A 17,043-nucleotide genomic window follows, 5' to 3' on the forward strand; every position below is an offset into this window, starting at 1 on the left:
AACATTAAGCATAAAATCTATTAAAAACTAACCGGACTAGCTCCTTCAATAACCTATTTCATTAAGCCTAATCACTTAAAACCATAGAAATTACAGTAAAATCTTTTTATCAATAACTTAAAACACGATTTAAAATATTAAAAAATCTTATTAATAAACATACAAATTCAGAACTAAGCGTATAAAACGGCATTGTGCGGTATTTCTATTTGTAAAAACGAGATTTTTTTTATAATACATAGTCACTGGTTCTCATAATACTAAGCACATAATTTTAAGTCACAATAGTTAACAAGCATACTTTGTACTTTGGACCTTATAATTCTTAGGGCGCATTTACACGGATCTTTACCACACTACGTCTATTCACTAGTCTTATTCGTACAGTTTTCACTTCGTATTTTTCGATCACACATATCATCTAAGAAGTCGTTTAAGTGTAAGTTTTAGGCTTTTTAAATGCTTTAAAAATAGAGAGACACAGTGAATTGACGTTCCCATTGCTGAGTGGCCCCTTTAGACAACTTGATAGGCCCCTTTAGACAACTTGATAAAGACATTGTTGTTGTTGTTGTTGTTGTATGTCCTAAGGCACCCCATAGCTGCATAGGGCCTCCACAAGATCCTTCCACGCCTTTCTATCTTGAGCCACCACCTTGGCCTCGTTCCAGCTCAGTCCATATTCCCTCAGCTCGTTCTCAACGCTCCGCCTCCAGGACAAAACATACACAGACAAGACATGGTTACATGTAAATTACATTTCGTTTCGTGTATCTGTCTCGTACTGAGAATATTGGGAACGTGCCAGTTTTACCAGACGAACAATGTAGTTCTAATTTTTGTCCCTTATATTTACTTGCGGTTATTATGATTTTAACCAAAACTTACACTGTTGACTGCCTACTATTTACACTTTGACATGTAACTTATAGTTCAATGATGCATCCGATTATGAAACCACTCATCACGGTCATAGTTTCGACTAACACACACAACACAAAATGTAAAGTTAGTCAGTTTGTACACTTCCGTTGACTCCCCCAGAGTGAGAGCAGTCGCTACGTCTCGCTCTCGCGGATGCTGTCCTCCGTGGCCTTGCGGATGTCCGACAGGGGGTTCCCGTGGACCCTGAACCTGGAACAAAATAATATTCATATATATCACTGTGACTACTTGCACCAACGAAAATGGTGGATTAACCCGAGGGTTAACCCTCCATTTTATATGGAATTTGACAGTTGACAGCCCACTAACCCTGAGTTAAGTGGTTGGTGCAAGTGGTTGGTTTATTGAATCTGACACTACTTACGACACTTATTGAAAGTGGCACTACTTATCATTATTTTTAAAATCGGGACTTAATCGCGTATAACTACATATTAAACTGTCTTCTCCGAGACCACGGGGACAACGCCATCCTTGAAACGTTGGAGGTCAGTTTAATATGTAGTTATACGCGATTAAGTCCCGATTTTAAAAATAATGATGTGTAATAATCGTGAAAGTTTAAATCAGTGTGTGTGGCACTACTTAGTTTACGGTGAAGCGCTTACAATATCTAGGGACATTTTTTTTTATTTGCTGCTCTTTCAGCACAGTTGCACATATTTTCGTGCAAAACAGCGAAACGTATTTTATTTAAATCGCGAGATAGATGATGTCATCGGTGACGACATAGTTGACGCCGATGATGCCTGTCACCGTTGTTTGAAGTCTTCTCGAGGCGAGGCGTACGGATAGAACCAGTGTAGCTTCATTTGACGTCCAGAAGCGCATTGTAATATGCCTATTTGAATAATAGATTATCTTTATTTCACCTGTAGACACACGTGTAGGTGGGGTTGCCATGGTTACTCTCGACCCGTAGTTCTATGATGTCGTAGGCGACGGGGTACTTGACGCCGCCGATGTCGGTGACCTTGGGGAATTGCACGGGGAAGTACTGTATGGCGGTGCCGTTGGCGTCGTACATGTAGTTACCGAAGAGGTGAGGTTCTGGGTCTTGTTCACCGTGCAGGCCCTGGGGGATTAAATACATTTTAAATTAGGATGGTTTGAAAATATTGAAATGAACTTTTTAGAGGCGAAGACGTGGACTATGATGGAGCTCGTCCAGAAGGTGACTGTTCACCTTGATTTGAAACTTGCCGGGTTATATGAGCTGGGAAATACAGACGCTGGCCGGGATATTATTAGTTTCCTTGATTTAAATTTCATAGAACAAAACTCTCTTCACACAAGTTGTATGCGTCCAGCGACAACGACGCGGTTTTTGGTCGGCGAAAGCCGATTCCGCGTCCCAACAGCAACGTGTTTGGGGAAACCCTTAGGGCCCATTTAGGCGGTACGAGAACTCGCAATCGCATACGAGTTTTATTACATTGCGGTATTTGATGGCTGTGCAAAATTGTATGTAACCTCAACAGCCCACAATGTAACTTAAACTGCATGCGAGTTCGCACGCCGTCTAAATCAGGTTGTATAAGTAATGAGGTGACGTACATAGACGGAGAAGTTCTTGGGCGCGGACTCGATCTTGCCGTCGACGGCGAGCAGGCGCGACATGTGCTCCACGGAGAAGCCCGTCACCTCCACCACGGCGTACGTGCGGACCACTGCAACACCATTTATTTATTCTTTAACATTTATTCAAACAATTATGAAAATGACCAGTAGAGAGTGCCTTAAGGCATTAAGCCCACCCACATCTAGCGTCTCGCGAGCATAGCGTCGGGCCAACTGTATAGAAAAAGCCGCCGCCTGGACGCCGCGCCAACGCGGCGTAAGACTTCGTCATACAGTTGGCCCGAAGCTACGCTCGCGAGACGCTAGATATGGGGGGGCTAAATTATGCAATAAAGTTTAAACAAATAAAAATCCATACTAACATTATAAACGGGAAAGTGTGTGTATCTGTTTGTTTGTCCGTCTTTCACGGCAAAACAGAGAGACGACTTGACGTGATTTTTTAAGGGCCAGTTGCATCAACCACATTTGACAGACACATCATCGTCACGCAGCAGACGTCTATGGAACTTCCCATACAATAAAATTTAACGAACGCTTTAACAGTGACAGACGGTTTGATGCAACCGGCCCTAAGTGGAGATAGTTGAAGGGATGGAGAGTGACATAGGCTGCTTTTTGTCTCTTTCTAACGCGAGCGAAGCCGCGGGCAAAAGCTAGTGTGTTATAATTATTAAACTTCTTATTGTTGTTGAAAATTAGTAAAACGTCCCACTCATGGCTTGCCATCCATAAATACGCTTTGACAGACTTTTCGTACAAATATACAATCAAATCTCGTTTTTATGGTAATCAACTAAGTGGTATGTTGTACTAAACTTCAACATATTTATTCGAGGACAGGACGTAACTGTGACATTTTCTATGACATTTTGTTGTAACGCTACAAATACAGTAGCCACCCCACGGGTTCTCTTATAATGTGGTCATTGTAGTGGGCGAGTAGGCCTGCAAGAGGCATTTAACTGAGTAGCAAGAAAACCCAAGTGGGAACACTGCCACATCATTGATTGTCTATTCAATTCAATTTATTGCATGAAATTAACACTTACAGTTAAACCTTACGTGCTAATTCGTTTTGTATTTCTTAGGATCTAACATGCAATATATAATATCAAGTACAGTGAAGTGAAAAAGTTAATTAATGAAATAGATATTAAATTCAATTTAAATAAAACACTTTACATTAGGTACATTCGAATTTAGATGTCATTTAAATTAAACAGATTGTGAGATAAAATTAATAGCAATACCATTTCGTTCGGAAAAGTCAAAATTGTTGTTCTGCAATTGTTTCTTCTGAATTTGCAAAATGTTTCTTCTACATAATATTGGTATTATTAACAATATTAAGCCCAGTCCAAAAATTTTGCAGGTTTGGCCTAAAGTACATTCACCACATTAATATAAATAGTGAATGTTGTTTTCTAGATAGTGAATATTGGCCACACCGCCCACACCAGTACTGTGCGAGTTTCACCTTGTGGTTGGTTTTACTGGTACCTTTAGACACGTGGACCTTGTGACATAATCCATCCACAGTTACTTCCACTCACCTAGGTATCCTGGGAAGCCCTGGAAGGCCCAGCACTCGGCCGGCATCGCCCCGGGAGTCAAAGCGAACCGTGGAGAAGTGTACACCCACCACACCGGCAGGCCCAGTACGGAGTACTGCTTTGTCTTGATCTGGTATAGCTCCGTGCACTTTGTTGATACCACTTGACCGCCTGAAAACATATAAAACAGGATATTTACTAATTTAGTCATTTTGATTACGATGATGATAGTTATTTAGGATCCTTTGAAGACATAAACCACATTCTGTGTTGGATTTGAGATGTAACTCAGTAAAAAAAAAACAGTAAGTACATAAAGTAAAATCGACAATCCTACGGACTAAATTGACAAATGACCTTTATGATCTTAAAATCCTATTGCTATTCAGGGGCTTCTCGACCATGAATACGTTTTAATATTATTGATTTTAATGTTGTAAAAGATCCCTTAAAGGGATAAGCTCGCCTTTGTACATAACCGTTATAATTATTCCTTTGACTCGATCCAGAGACGCGCTGTACGAATTGTCGACGATCCCAAACTCACGGGCGGTGTTGAACCCTTAAGTCTAAGGAGGGACTTCGCCTCCTTATGTGTGTTCTATCGCCTGTACAATGGGTTGTGTTCTGAAGAACTGTTTGACATGATGCCAACGGCCACTTTTCATCATCGCACCGCTCGCCATCGACAGGGCGCTCATCCACACACCTTACAACCTAAATGGTCGCGCACCGTACGGTTTCAGAGGAATTTCCTCCCACGAACGCTCCGGCTGTGGAATGAGCTCCCTGTCGAGGTATTCCCGATGAACTACAGTATGGGGTCCTTCAAAAAAGGAGTGTAAAAGTTTCTAATGGGTCGGCAACGCGCACGTGACACCCCTTGAGTTGCGGGCGTCCATAGGTTGCGGTGACCGCTTTCCATCAGGCGGGCCGTATACCTGTTTGCCACCGACATGGTACAGTCAAGTGCAAAAATACGTATCGATTTTATCCGCTCAAAAATATGTACCGAGACCTTATTCCGCCGACATAAAGTGCTATGGGACATATTTTTGATAAGTTGTACGCACCCATATTTTTACACTTGACTGTATAAAAAAAAAATCTCTGTACATGTAATTTGTTCTGTACAATAAAGTGTTTACTAAGTTACTACTACTACAAGACAAACAAATACAATTATTTTAGATTTGATTTAACTTAAAAAACAGAACAGTGCGCTTACGTTTGCGTCACTATTTTGAACTGACTGAGGGCCGCTATCCAGGCAAACATGCGCGTACAAGCACGGACGATTTCGGTCGGTCAGTGTGGAGCCAGGTATTGAGAATGATAGTATAGTATAGACTGACCTGCGGACTCGAGCGCGTAGTCGACGAGCCCAGTCTTGTCGGCGTCGTACACGTCGAGCATGCCCGCCACGATCTTCCTCACCGCCTCCGCGTCGAACTCCCCTCCCTCCCTCCGCACCTCCACCTCCTTCACGTACTCCTTGAACCTCGCCACGATCACTTCCAGCTGACGCTTCTCGAACACGGACAAATACTCTTGGATTAAAGACCGTATCCTGTCCTCGTCCATCTCCGGCTTCCAAGACGATATTAGCCGCTCGTGTATCTCTATACTCATTTGCTGCATCTGCTCTTTGGTAATGTAGTGCTTATCGAAGTAGCTCTTCAATTTGGCCGCGACAGCTTCGCTGTTCCCGTCGGCGTTTATTATTTGGACTAGATTGTTCTGTAGGTACTTTATCGAGTACTGCTCGATTTGCTGCTCGAGGTTGTCGAACTTGGATAGTTTCTGGTCGAAGTACTTGAGTCGCGAGTCGACGTTGAGCGCCCAGTCTTCCAACGCGGCCACTCTTTTCGTCAAATCCGAGTCTTGGATTATGACGGGAGGTTTGTACGTGTCTTTTATTTCTTGCGGAATTATGTACTCCGAGTAATTGTAACCTGAAAAAATTAAATAAAAATTAGTAAAAGTAGTATTTTTGAGCGCTCTGTCCTTCCCGAATGTATAATAGCTATAATAAGGTAAGGTAAAGGCGGGGAAGGACAGAGATATATGAGTGAGAGTAGTAAAAGAGTGACTCACCTAAAGTGTATCAGAACTTTGTAAGGTGACCTCTATCCTTCCCCGGTTTGGTTGGTGTGGAAATAAAACATTATTTCGTAGGAAACATGTAATTATGTTGTAAATAGCCCGTTATTACACTATTATGAATGTTGACATGTATAAATATATAGAGACTGCGCAAATTAGATACCAACCCGAAATATAATGTTGAATGAAACATATCAAAGTAGCATTTGTTCTTCAACGAAAATTGTAAAGGCTACTTAAAAAAAAACCTTTTGCGAAAGCCATTAACTCGGCATTTGGAACCGTATTAAGAGTATATAGCTTACAACGGGATACCAGAAAGGCCATGTTTTATTTGGCACTACCTTATAAGTTTCAAATTAGAGGCATAGCAGTAATTTAGTCACTTTGATATGCATCAACAAAATTAACACTTATTCTAAACATAAACTAAGTAAAGCAATGAATTTACCGAATGTAAAATCTTATAATTTGTGACGCCATCAGCGTTATTTAAATTAGAAAGAACAAATTATTTAATTATAAAATCAAACCGAATTGACTAGGGGTTAAGTCTTTTTGAAAATTAGCGTTTAATTTTAGTCACTGAAGGGACAAGTAATTAATCCTTAAACTAATTTAACCTTTTAGCCGCCGCTTTGACTCGACATATCGCAAAGTAAGGACGTAAACCAATCGTTTTTACGGTTAACTAACTCAACTTTTTAAAGTTTTAAAGTGTACATTTGTAAGGCGGCTAAAATGTTAACTTAACAGGTACAGACAATTCAATTAAAACTCCGAATTATGGCCACTTATTACTTCAAAGGTACATAAGGTATAAATAGCGATTAAATAAATTTAAATATTTATTTTCACTGGATAATACTATTTGTGAACATGGTAAGCAAGTAAAATATATCATTATTTTATAATATTAATTAAATATCAATGATAACATTGAATAATTTATGCGTATTAATATTGCAATTACAAAAATAATTATTTTGTACTCTTAACATAAAAAACATTATAGTGATGTATTTATAATTAACATTTAATAAGTGTGTGTAAGAAACACCAAATAAAAAGCACAATTATAATGATCAATTGACTTGATCATAGACATGATAGCATTGATAGCTAATAGCAAACTAAAATAAAATATTCCCTTACACACACACACTCTCACAATTTACACACAGAAAAACACAACAGCAATGAAAAGGGCTCAATGAGTGTTTGTCGATTCTCAACATTTTACATTTTAATCATATGCGTATATGCGGATATCTATATTCAGGACACTTCTGACGAGAGAGACAGAGAAAGATATATGTTGTTTCCACGGCCCTCTTAGAAAGAAGTAAATAGAAGGAAAAAAACTATTTTGATCAAAATGTGTGATGGGAAAACGAATATTTGCGCGTTAAAAATAATTACAATATTTGACATCTATCACTGCACCAGTTTTCATTGCCCTATGTTTTAAAATTTAAACATAATCTTATGGAACAAATTTCCCGCACAACGTGGAACTGTTGTAATAATTAAGTACTATACTGGACCCTAAAGTATTGTACGCGTTAGTTTGCATTTAGACTGAGAGCTTCAATAACTTAGCAAATAAACAAATTACGAGTTTCACAACCTGCTAATCACTGGGTTTTACATATGTAAAACAAAAAAAAAAATATTGGTGTTGAATTACTGGAATCTTGTCACAATTCGTGAATTTTAAAGTATTTAAACAATCACACTGATGAAAAGGATCAAAAACGCCTCTCCCACAGTAAATGTAAAAGTGCGGGAGTTTTAGATTAAACTTTCTCCCAAGGGAGTTACGAAATTTCGTATTTATTAATCTATATTTTTAACAATTTTTGTAATTGTTATGAAAGTGAGTTAAAAATATTGTGTGTAGCTCGGGGCGTAAGAATATTGCAAGGTGGAGTCAGTGTTCAAATTTTTCTTAGCGACGATAGGAGTTGTGGGTATTAAACGAACGATACATTTCAAATGAAATAGCGTATCTTAAATTGCCTAAATGCAAACTACATAGCGAGCGTGGAACGAAAGTGACAGTGTAATAATCATTGTAGCTTCTATTGTTCTGATATTATTCAATTTTATTTAATAAACTGATCCCGAATACGTGTATTTTATATCTATTTAAATACGTGTACTTTTCACACAATTATGGCTGCCATGTTTAATAAAAATCTATTAATTTCTCTAAAGATAATTTTATGGAATTTTTTATTCGTAATAATTTACCAATGGGATCTCCGACATTTGAATTCTAGTCTAGACTCGGTCTTACAGCAAAAATTGTTCAGAATTATTACCCATGTATTCACCCTGTACATTATTTATAGCAGGTGACGAAATAAATATAAAAATGTTGAATTTACTTTTTTACAAAATAATCTGTGCCCATCTAAGCTATCATCCACACTCATAAGACGCATGTCTTGCGGCGCGCAACGGACGTCTCCGCCACGCCGCCTGAATGTAATTCAAGAAACGTCTCCTCAGTACATTTTGTATAGGAAGGACGTAAGACGCGCCCGGGGGCGGGGGATTACATTCAGGCGGCGTGGCGCGCTGTTCCGCACCTCAGGACATGCGTCTCTTAAGTGTGGCCGGTGCCTAAGACTGAAGTTATTTGTATAAATCATAAAGCGGGGTAGATATGTCAGTTTCGTCGGTAAAGGATCATTCGGAGACCGCTCACAAGTCCCGGTGTCTCAGGGCCGCGGAGTCCCGGCGCTAGGAGCCCGCAGTCACCCCAGCACGCCGCGCCAGAAGCGGCGCATCTCCTCGTAGCAGCTCTCCGCCACCACCTTCACGTAGTCGGACGCGTCGGACACCCTGTTGTGGACTATGTCCCTGTACTCGACGTAGGTCTTGGACACTTCGGGGAAGTCGGGCAGGTTCTCCCGGATGTCCGGGAGCGTGATGTTGATGTCGGGGAGCGTGATGTTGGGGAGGGCGAGAGCGGGGAGGGAGGGGGCGAACTCGGACAGGTCGAGGTGGAAGTCGGTGAAGTTGGGCGCGAGCGTGTCCAGGTTCTCGTATGTGTAGTACGCTGCAAGGAATTCGGCGTGGTTACGACACGATGTATGAAATAGACACACTAGACTCTTCTTTCACATTGTGACGTGTCTTATTCACAGTTTGATTGACATTATACCAAAAAATAGCGTACCTTTACAATATTTAGCTATGAATTTAAATTAAAATACCTTTTGACCTTATACACACCTTTCAACATGATTTTATTAAGTCTTGTCTGTGTTCGAGCTACTAGTCAAAAACTGAAAAAAATTGACAGACGCATAACTCCAAGGTTACGCCAAATGGCGTCACCTTATTAGTCCATTTCCACAGATAAAGAATAAGAACTACTTTTTGCTTTATCTGTAGGTTTTTGTTTAATAGCCATCATAATACATTACCGAATCATGTCAATGTCATGCCATAAGTGAGAACAAGAAGAAGATATTTATTTCTCCCTCTCACATATGAAATAACGTTTACCGGTAATATGCGGGACTATTACCTAGTGACAAGTTGTGAATGACAGTGACATGCCTACGCACTTGCACAGGCACCGTGGCGGGATTAAATGTCAGTGTGCCTCATCATTGTAACCAAAAGTGAATGAGTGTGAAGCGACTCACATCCGTATCCGAGCGGCGGCAGCAACAGCAGTAGCAGCCACGGCCACCAGCGCCGCTTGCTCTCCACAGCGGCCGCGTGGCGCTTACTGCTCACGGCTGCTGCGCGCGGTGTAAACTGCCAGCAACATAGGTACATCGTGTAGTCCATACATAGCAACAGTACTAATATCCTTAACAATTATTATTTGTCTTTATCTACTATTTACCATTCCCCGCAACGCAACAAGTAGAATCTTATAAATTTGTAACGCATTGTCGTCTTTCTAATGTAAACCCAAGCGTTCCGATCCGAGACGTCTACGGTTGGACCCGGCACGAAACGACCCGTGCAAAATTTTCAGAGAAGCAATATGACGTTGAGGTAAGAAAGTTTGAGACCCTTGCTCTAATTCAAGTTTTACTAAAATTATACATTTTTAAAATGCAATATACAGGTTGACCCAAAATTACGTTGACAAAGAACAGGGAAATGTTGAAATAAACCAAAATATCGAAGTTACCGAAAATATTTTTTGGGCCTATACACCGTGTTTCCGGTATCACTCAAAACCTCAGACACCCCAACTGATTTTTATTTTTTTAAACGTATCTAGAATATTCATTTTTTAATTTGATGATTATTATTTTTTTAAATTGAATATTTAATTTTCTGTGCAGCTCTACTCGACTTTTAACTCTACACTCAATAAAATATAATAATCGAAAACCTTAAAACGGAATAATTGTGTATGTTACTGCAACGACATAAGGTTTAAGCTATGTCACTGTAAAGCACGTTAAACTGTGTCACAGTACCTAAACTTCAAATTGGACAGGTGACGCAGTAAGCAAATTTAAACCTAAAATTCAAAATGACAAGGTTGTAATTAGGTAAGAGTTCAATTTGTTATGACTTATGATAAACTTTAAAATTAAAGTGACGCACAACGTCAAACTCGTAGCGGAAAAAATAATCGTACAAGTAACCAGCCAGTATTAATACCCCTAAATACTGAAAAAGGTATACAACCTCTAGCAATATGATATGCACAATGTTGTATTACGAATTTGTAGAATGGGCACGTAAACAATAACTAATTATACAAATTAAAACAAAAAATATTACCCCCATCAAGATATAGCTCAATCGATTCTACTCTCGATTCTGAACAAACGGTTTTCAGGTTTTTAGTGTTAAGTGAAACACGGTGTATATACATATAATTGTAATATTGTATATTTCTACATTTCACCATGGATATTTTAACAGCATTCATGTCCATTTCGCAAGGTTTGCAATGTAGACCAACTGTGTAAAGACATTTTTTCCAGATTCATAAGCTCGATACGTTTCAGCCTACTTACGTAAATTCACCTAATTTAAAACTATAAATTATAGTTTGTAATTAATCTTAAAACCCTAGCCCGTTTATTGGTTACAAAAATTAGGATATTTTACAAGCTATACTTGCAATAAGTTGGACGAAAGTCATTCTAGAGGTGCGGCGGCATATCGTTAATTTTTTGTTCTAATATTTGCGTTTGTACTTCAAAGTCAAAGGAGGATATTTTGAAGACGATTTGATTTATTTGGTCAAAAATTATTAAGTTTTCACATTTTAATTCGAAGGACAAAAAATCGTGTAAGGACAGAAAAATAATTACACAAACGTTTGTCAACGTATTTTTATGCCACCTGTATATATGTCAAGTAATAGATACTACAGATATACTCACGGTTTCCGTAACAGTGGTGACGGTGGTGGTGACGGCGCTCTTGATGATGGCGTAGATCCAGTAGAAAGGCGCTGCGACCGCCGACGCGCCCCGAGACAGTATGCCGGCTGAAATTATACAACAAGATCAGTCTTATCGTATTTACTCCAGCGCATATATTAAACAAAAGTTTAGGCATGTACTAGTATTTATACCTAGGTATTAACAAACAAGGACACATAGTTTAAGCTGGGAAAGTTTTCGCCGCCAATACATAACACCTACATAATAATACAAATGAAACAGATATCAGCACAGACAATGCTAATTAAACATTTTATTGTTAAAATATCGATTACATATCAGTTTTTAGGCGAAAGCACCAAATTATGCAACCTGTGACTACTATAGGATATAAGATTTATCGGTTTTCTCACAATTTTCCATTTCTCTTCTGGGCACCTACGACGTTAAGGCCGAAAGTACACTATCATAAAAATATGATCATAGGTCTGTATGCCTCCTTTTTCTCTAACGCGAAGAAAAAGGACGGCATGTTGCCTGAACGATAAGAAACTATACAAGAAACTGTACATTGAAAACCTAAATGGCTGTCGGTACAGTAGTAGCTTACCTTGCTGCGGTCTTCTCTCCGTGTAGGGGTACCGGTGCGAGGGGCCGACTATACTGCGGTAGGTGCTGGTGACAGTGGTGGTGACGGTGGTGATGATGGTCACCAGCAGGCGCGTGAGCCACCACCGCTGGTCCACCGGGGCGTAGCCGCCGTTGCCGCGGAAATACGACTCGTCGTCTGAGCTGTCTATAGACTGTGGAAGACAAAAATACAACTGTTAAAAATGATCACTGCAGAAAAAATCCTACTGGTTATTTGCAGACAGCCAATATCAATAGGGAGCTATGTCAATTGTCCAAAAGGATTTTTTTCATGCGATAATCGGGAAAGCAGCAACCTGATGGAAAGCGGTCATTGTCGCCCGTGCAGTGCACATAAGCAACAGCATAGAAATAAGAAATTCATTTGCAATAATGATCAGGCGAACTGTTTATTTACATTCTGTCTTCGTGTTCTTAATTGTAATTTGTCATTTAACTGTAATTTGGTCAATATCATGTGGATCTGCCGACATGAAGTGAGGTTTCTGACGCTGGGTACAGTGGGACGGGGTAGATAGAGGCTTACTGTATAAAATACTTTTACTTGCCTGCTTAGGCAGGCATACCTGTCCCTGCTTACCTAGCGGCAGGCAGGCAGGCTTGGCATGTCTAGTCGTGCAGTCACTACATGTGCCACGGCACTAGTGTCAGTACTCACGGTGTATCTCTTCCTGGCGCTGCTCCAGGCAGCCACGTCCACCTCGTCCGCGGTGGTGTTGGGGCCCTGCACTCGGAACTGCGAGAGCGAGCGCCGCGACATGTTGGGCACGGCCACTTGTCTAGTCGTGCAGTCACTACATGTGCCACGGCACTAGTGTCAGTACTCACGGTGTATCTCTTCCTGGCGCTGCTCCAGGCAGCCACGTCCACCTCGTCCGCGGTGGTGTTGGGGCCCTGCACTCGGAACTGCGAGAGCGAGCGCCGCGACATGTTGGGCACGGCCACTTGCCTAGTCGTGTAGTCACTACATGTGCACACGGCACTAGTGTCAGTACTCACGGTGTATCTCTTCCTGGCGCTGCTCCAGGCAGCCACGTCCACCTCGTCCGCGGTGGTGTTGGGGCCCTGCACTCGGAACTGCGAGAGCGAGCGCCGCGACATGTTGGGCACGGCCACTTGTGTAGTCGTGCAGTCACTACATGTGCACACGGCACTAGTGTCAGTACTCACGGTGTATCTCTTCCTGGCGCTGCTCCAGGCAGCCACGTCCACCTCGTCCGCGGTGGTGTTGGGGCCCTGCACTCGGAACTGCGAGAGCGAGCGCCGCGACATGTTGGGCACGGCCACTTGTCTAGTCGTGCAGTCACTACATGTGCACACGGCACTAGTGTCAGTACTCACGGTGTATCTCTTCCTGGCGCTGCTCCAGGCAGCCACGTCCACCTCGTCCGCGGTGGTGTTGGGGCCCTGCACTCGGAACTGCGAGAGCGAGCGCCGCGACATGTTGGGCACGGCCACTTGTCTAGTCGTGCAGTCACTACATGTGCACACGGCACTAGTGTCAGTACTCACGGTGTATCTCTTCCTGGCGCTGCTCCAGGCAGCCACGTCCACCTCGTCCGCGGTGGTGTTGGGGCCCTGCACTCGGAACTGCGAGAGCGAGCGCCGCGACATGTTGGGCACGGCCACTTGTCTAGTCGTGCAGTCACTACATGTGCACACGGCACTAGTGTCAGTACTCACGGTGTATCTCTTCCTGGCGCTGCTCCAGGCAGCCACGTCCACCTCGTCCGCGGTGGTATTGGGGCCCTGCACTCGGAACTGCGAGAGCGAGCGCCGCGACATGTTGGGCACGGCCACTTGTCCCGGCGCGAGCTCCACGCGGTCCTTGGACAGCGGCGAGTATGTGTAGTCCGTCTTGGGGTATTTGCTGGAAATAGATTAATAAATAAATTAGTTTGTGATCATCCAGAATTTAATCAAAGTAAGCGAGTTCTATCCTTCCTTTCAATAGACAGAAGTATAAGAGTTTTGAATGATTCACGGTTATTTTCATTAGACTTATATAGACTTATTACTTTAAAAGGTAATCACGGTCTATATCCCGGTCAATATAAGTCAGACAGAAGTATATTAAAAAAAAACTTCAATGAGGCTTAAAACGTGAGATTAAAAACATAAACATAGTCTAGAGTCTGATTTGCGTAATGAGGGGTCCATATTGGCTCATATAAAATTATTTGTTATACAATTATTGTTTATACCGATTTATGCTCCGAATGATCATTTCTCATAATTTTACTTATCATAATTTTGTTTTATTATTATCAGTAGTACTACTATCACTGTTCATAATAATCATTTAGTCGAAAATTTTTAATCATAAATTCTATACAAATATTTAATAACATTCATAATTTTGTGTTTAAGAAAATCATTCATCATAAAATTATTATAAAGTTTTGGGGAAGTTCTATGAAAAACTTGTGCCATTTATAGAAGCGCGCTTGAAGCTTTTACAGTGACATATTATACAATTTACATTAAAAATTCGTTTCTGGTTCGCTCACGGTCAACCTAACACGCTCCTCCTCGCTACGCTCGTCGTCGCACCTAACTGGACTGTCACATGTGATGTCTGTTCTATTAACAATAATATAACGATAAATTATATTACTCGCAATCGTTATGATCAATAAGTATATAAACATAAACATTAGTATAAAACGTATTTATGATGAATGACATTATGAACATAAGTCATTCGAAGTTACGATAGTTATTAACATAAAATTGTTATAAATAATGATCGTTATAATGTAAAATTGTATGAGAAACATTTTCGGACTACCAATAATCTATATAACAATTTTATATGAACTTTGGCGCACCCGCGTAATGAGACTACAATAGACAAATATTGTCTAACCATATCGTAAGTGAAGTAAATCGCTCCCGCAATCGAACTGACGTGCGTCTAGTCCTCATATTGGGAATCCCAAATATTTATAATTCAATAATTATTTAATTCCTTTCCTTTACAACACACAATATCCGTGTAAGAATCGTTGTTTACAGAATATTTACGACTGCTCAATTGTCAAGTAGACAGCTTCAGGACTTTTCTCTTTGGTTGTCACAACGTTGTGTCAAAAAAGGTCTATATATAACAGGGAGAATATATATAGTTTTAAATTCATTTTCAGTATTTTTACAATCAGGAATATGCTTTCGCTTGGCCACCATTTCGGTAATGGTGGCTGGTAATGTAGAATTTTCTACGAAGATACATACAAACGGTTTTAATCTACACGTAAGTATTAAGGTGTAAAATAAATGAGAAGAATTATTTTCTTGCTTATTCTGAATTTCGCGTGTGACTATGACTACTGTTCCCAGTCTACACTAATTTGACGGTGAACATCTTTGTACTAGGAGCTCAGAATAGCCGTCTTAGGACTGTCTCTAACCCAGCTTCCAAGCGTTCTGTGACCTTAAAATGCGAGCGAAAGGACTTATTGTTGTTGTATGCATTTCATTAAGAAAAAAGGCCGTTTTAAAAGACGCTCCTTATTTTGTACCTGACGATCTCAGTGGCACGCAGTCCATACATGGCTGGGCAGCCGGCGGCGCGGAACGGACAGGTTCACAACAATACTTGTTACATTACACTCACTTTGCATGCGTTACGTGCTCTTATCGCAAGGAGCATTATGTGTACATTGCGTTTATTGTCCATATGCAATGTGTGTCAAGGTTTTATCTTAAGAATGGCTTATCAAATCTCCGTATTGTCAATTAAGGGACAGGGTTTATATCGTCAAATTATAAATAATTGTCAGCAGCTTTCATTGTGGTATAGATAGAGGAACATACTATTATTTTAAAAGGGTCGTTGGAAAATACTGCTACTTCCTTGTAAACAATGTTTTAAATGTGATACGTTATAAGGAACATAAGTATACTAGAATCAGAACTTTAGAAGTATTTTTTTATTTTATTGTATAGTCAATATTTGAAGTTTTGAATTGTACAATCACTATTTGATCACTTTTTTATACCATCTCAACAAAGTCAAATAGTCAGTCTACAAAGTTCTAAATGATGATTTGAGTAATTCAAAACACATTTTATATCACAATTTGGACATTTCAGTCAAATCTTTGACCTTTTATTCATTTTCGCTCATTTTAGCTGGTTACAATCCTTAAGGACATGTAATCCAATATGACAAAGATCACCAAGTCAATTCCATCTTCCAGTTCACTATTTACCCGACTACTAATAAAATTTCACATTAAGAACTACTAATTGAACCAGTAAAATGTTTATAACAATCCAGTAAGTATCTCAGGAGTGAGCATTTACAAATACTAGCACCGCGTCGCGCCGCCCGGCGCGCGTTCGTTTGGCATTTGCAGTTGCAAATATAGAAATAGAACTCATTTATTGTGCATGACGGGGGATACTGTCTGGCAGATACATAACTGCACACAATGTTGAGAGGGCTCTAATCTTTCAACGGTTATATAACAAGCTGGATTTCGGCACAATTCAGTTTGGTTGTAAAGTTATACAAAGTTAAACACCACATATTTGTCTGTGTCTTTGAGATAACTTTCATGTAAATAGTAATAAAACGTTTTTACAAACTATAATACATACACAACAGTAAATCTGTATAAAAGCAACCGAATCCCCTAAACATGTTGCTAAAATGCTCATTGGCTCACATTTGACATTTTGGTCAATCAAAATACAAAAATGTTGTCCAGAATTCTGGCTAAGAGTTTTGTTATTATATAAATATAATTTATATAAAAAGAAGAATTTACAAGTCGTAAAGACTTGTAAATTCTTCTTTTTGCCGCTTGTGATAA

General features: G+C 40.2%; 1 protein-coding gene across 2 annotated transcripts in view; it reads right to left on the reverse strand.

Moving 5' to 3' along the window:
• Positions 1 to 737: 737 nt before the first annotated feature.
• The window catches only part of LOC125233371 (klaroid protein-like), a 50,145-nt gene continuing 33,839 nt past the window's right edge, over positions 738 to 17,043 (reverse strand). For both annotated transcript variants that reach the window (XM_048139364.1, XM_048139365.1), the window contains 9 exons: positions 13,907 to 14,093; positions 12,183 to 12,375; positions 11,570 to 11,676; positions 9,854 to 9,968; positions 5,438 to 6,037; positions 4,083 to 4,253; positions 2,503 to 2,615; positions 1,818 to 2,020; positions 738 to 1,134 (listed from right to left, as the gene is read on the reverse strand). In XM_048139364.1, the coding sequence (XP_047995321.1) occupies positions 1,059 to 1,134; positions 1,818 to 2,020; positions 2,503 to 2,615; positions 4,083 to 4,253; positions 5,438 to 6,037; positions 9,854 to 9,968; positions 11,570 to 11,676; positions 12,183 to 12,375; positions 13,907 to 14,093 (1,765 nt within the window). In that variant the 3' untranslated portion in view covers positions 738 to 1,058. The remainder of the gene's footprint in view (positions 1,135 to 1,817; positions 2,021 to 2,502; positions 2,616 to 4,082; positions 4,254 to 5,437; positions 6,038 to 9,853; positions 9,969 to 11,569; positions 11,677 to 12,182; positions 12,376 to 13,906; positions 14,094 to 17,043) is intronic.

The sequence above is a fragment of the Leguminivora glycinivorella genome, chromosome 14, assembly GCF_023078275.1.
Source record: "Leguminivora glycinivorella isolate SPB_JAAS2020 chromosome 14, LegGlyc_1.1, whole genome shotgun sequence".
Classification (NCBI taxonomy): Eukaryota; Metazoa; Arthropoda; class Insecta; order Lepidoptera; family Tortricidae; genus Leguminivora; species Leguminivora glycinivorella.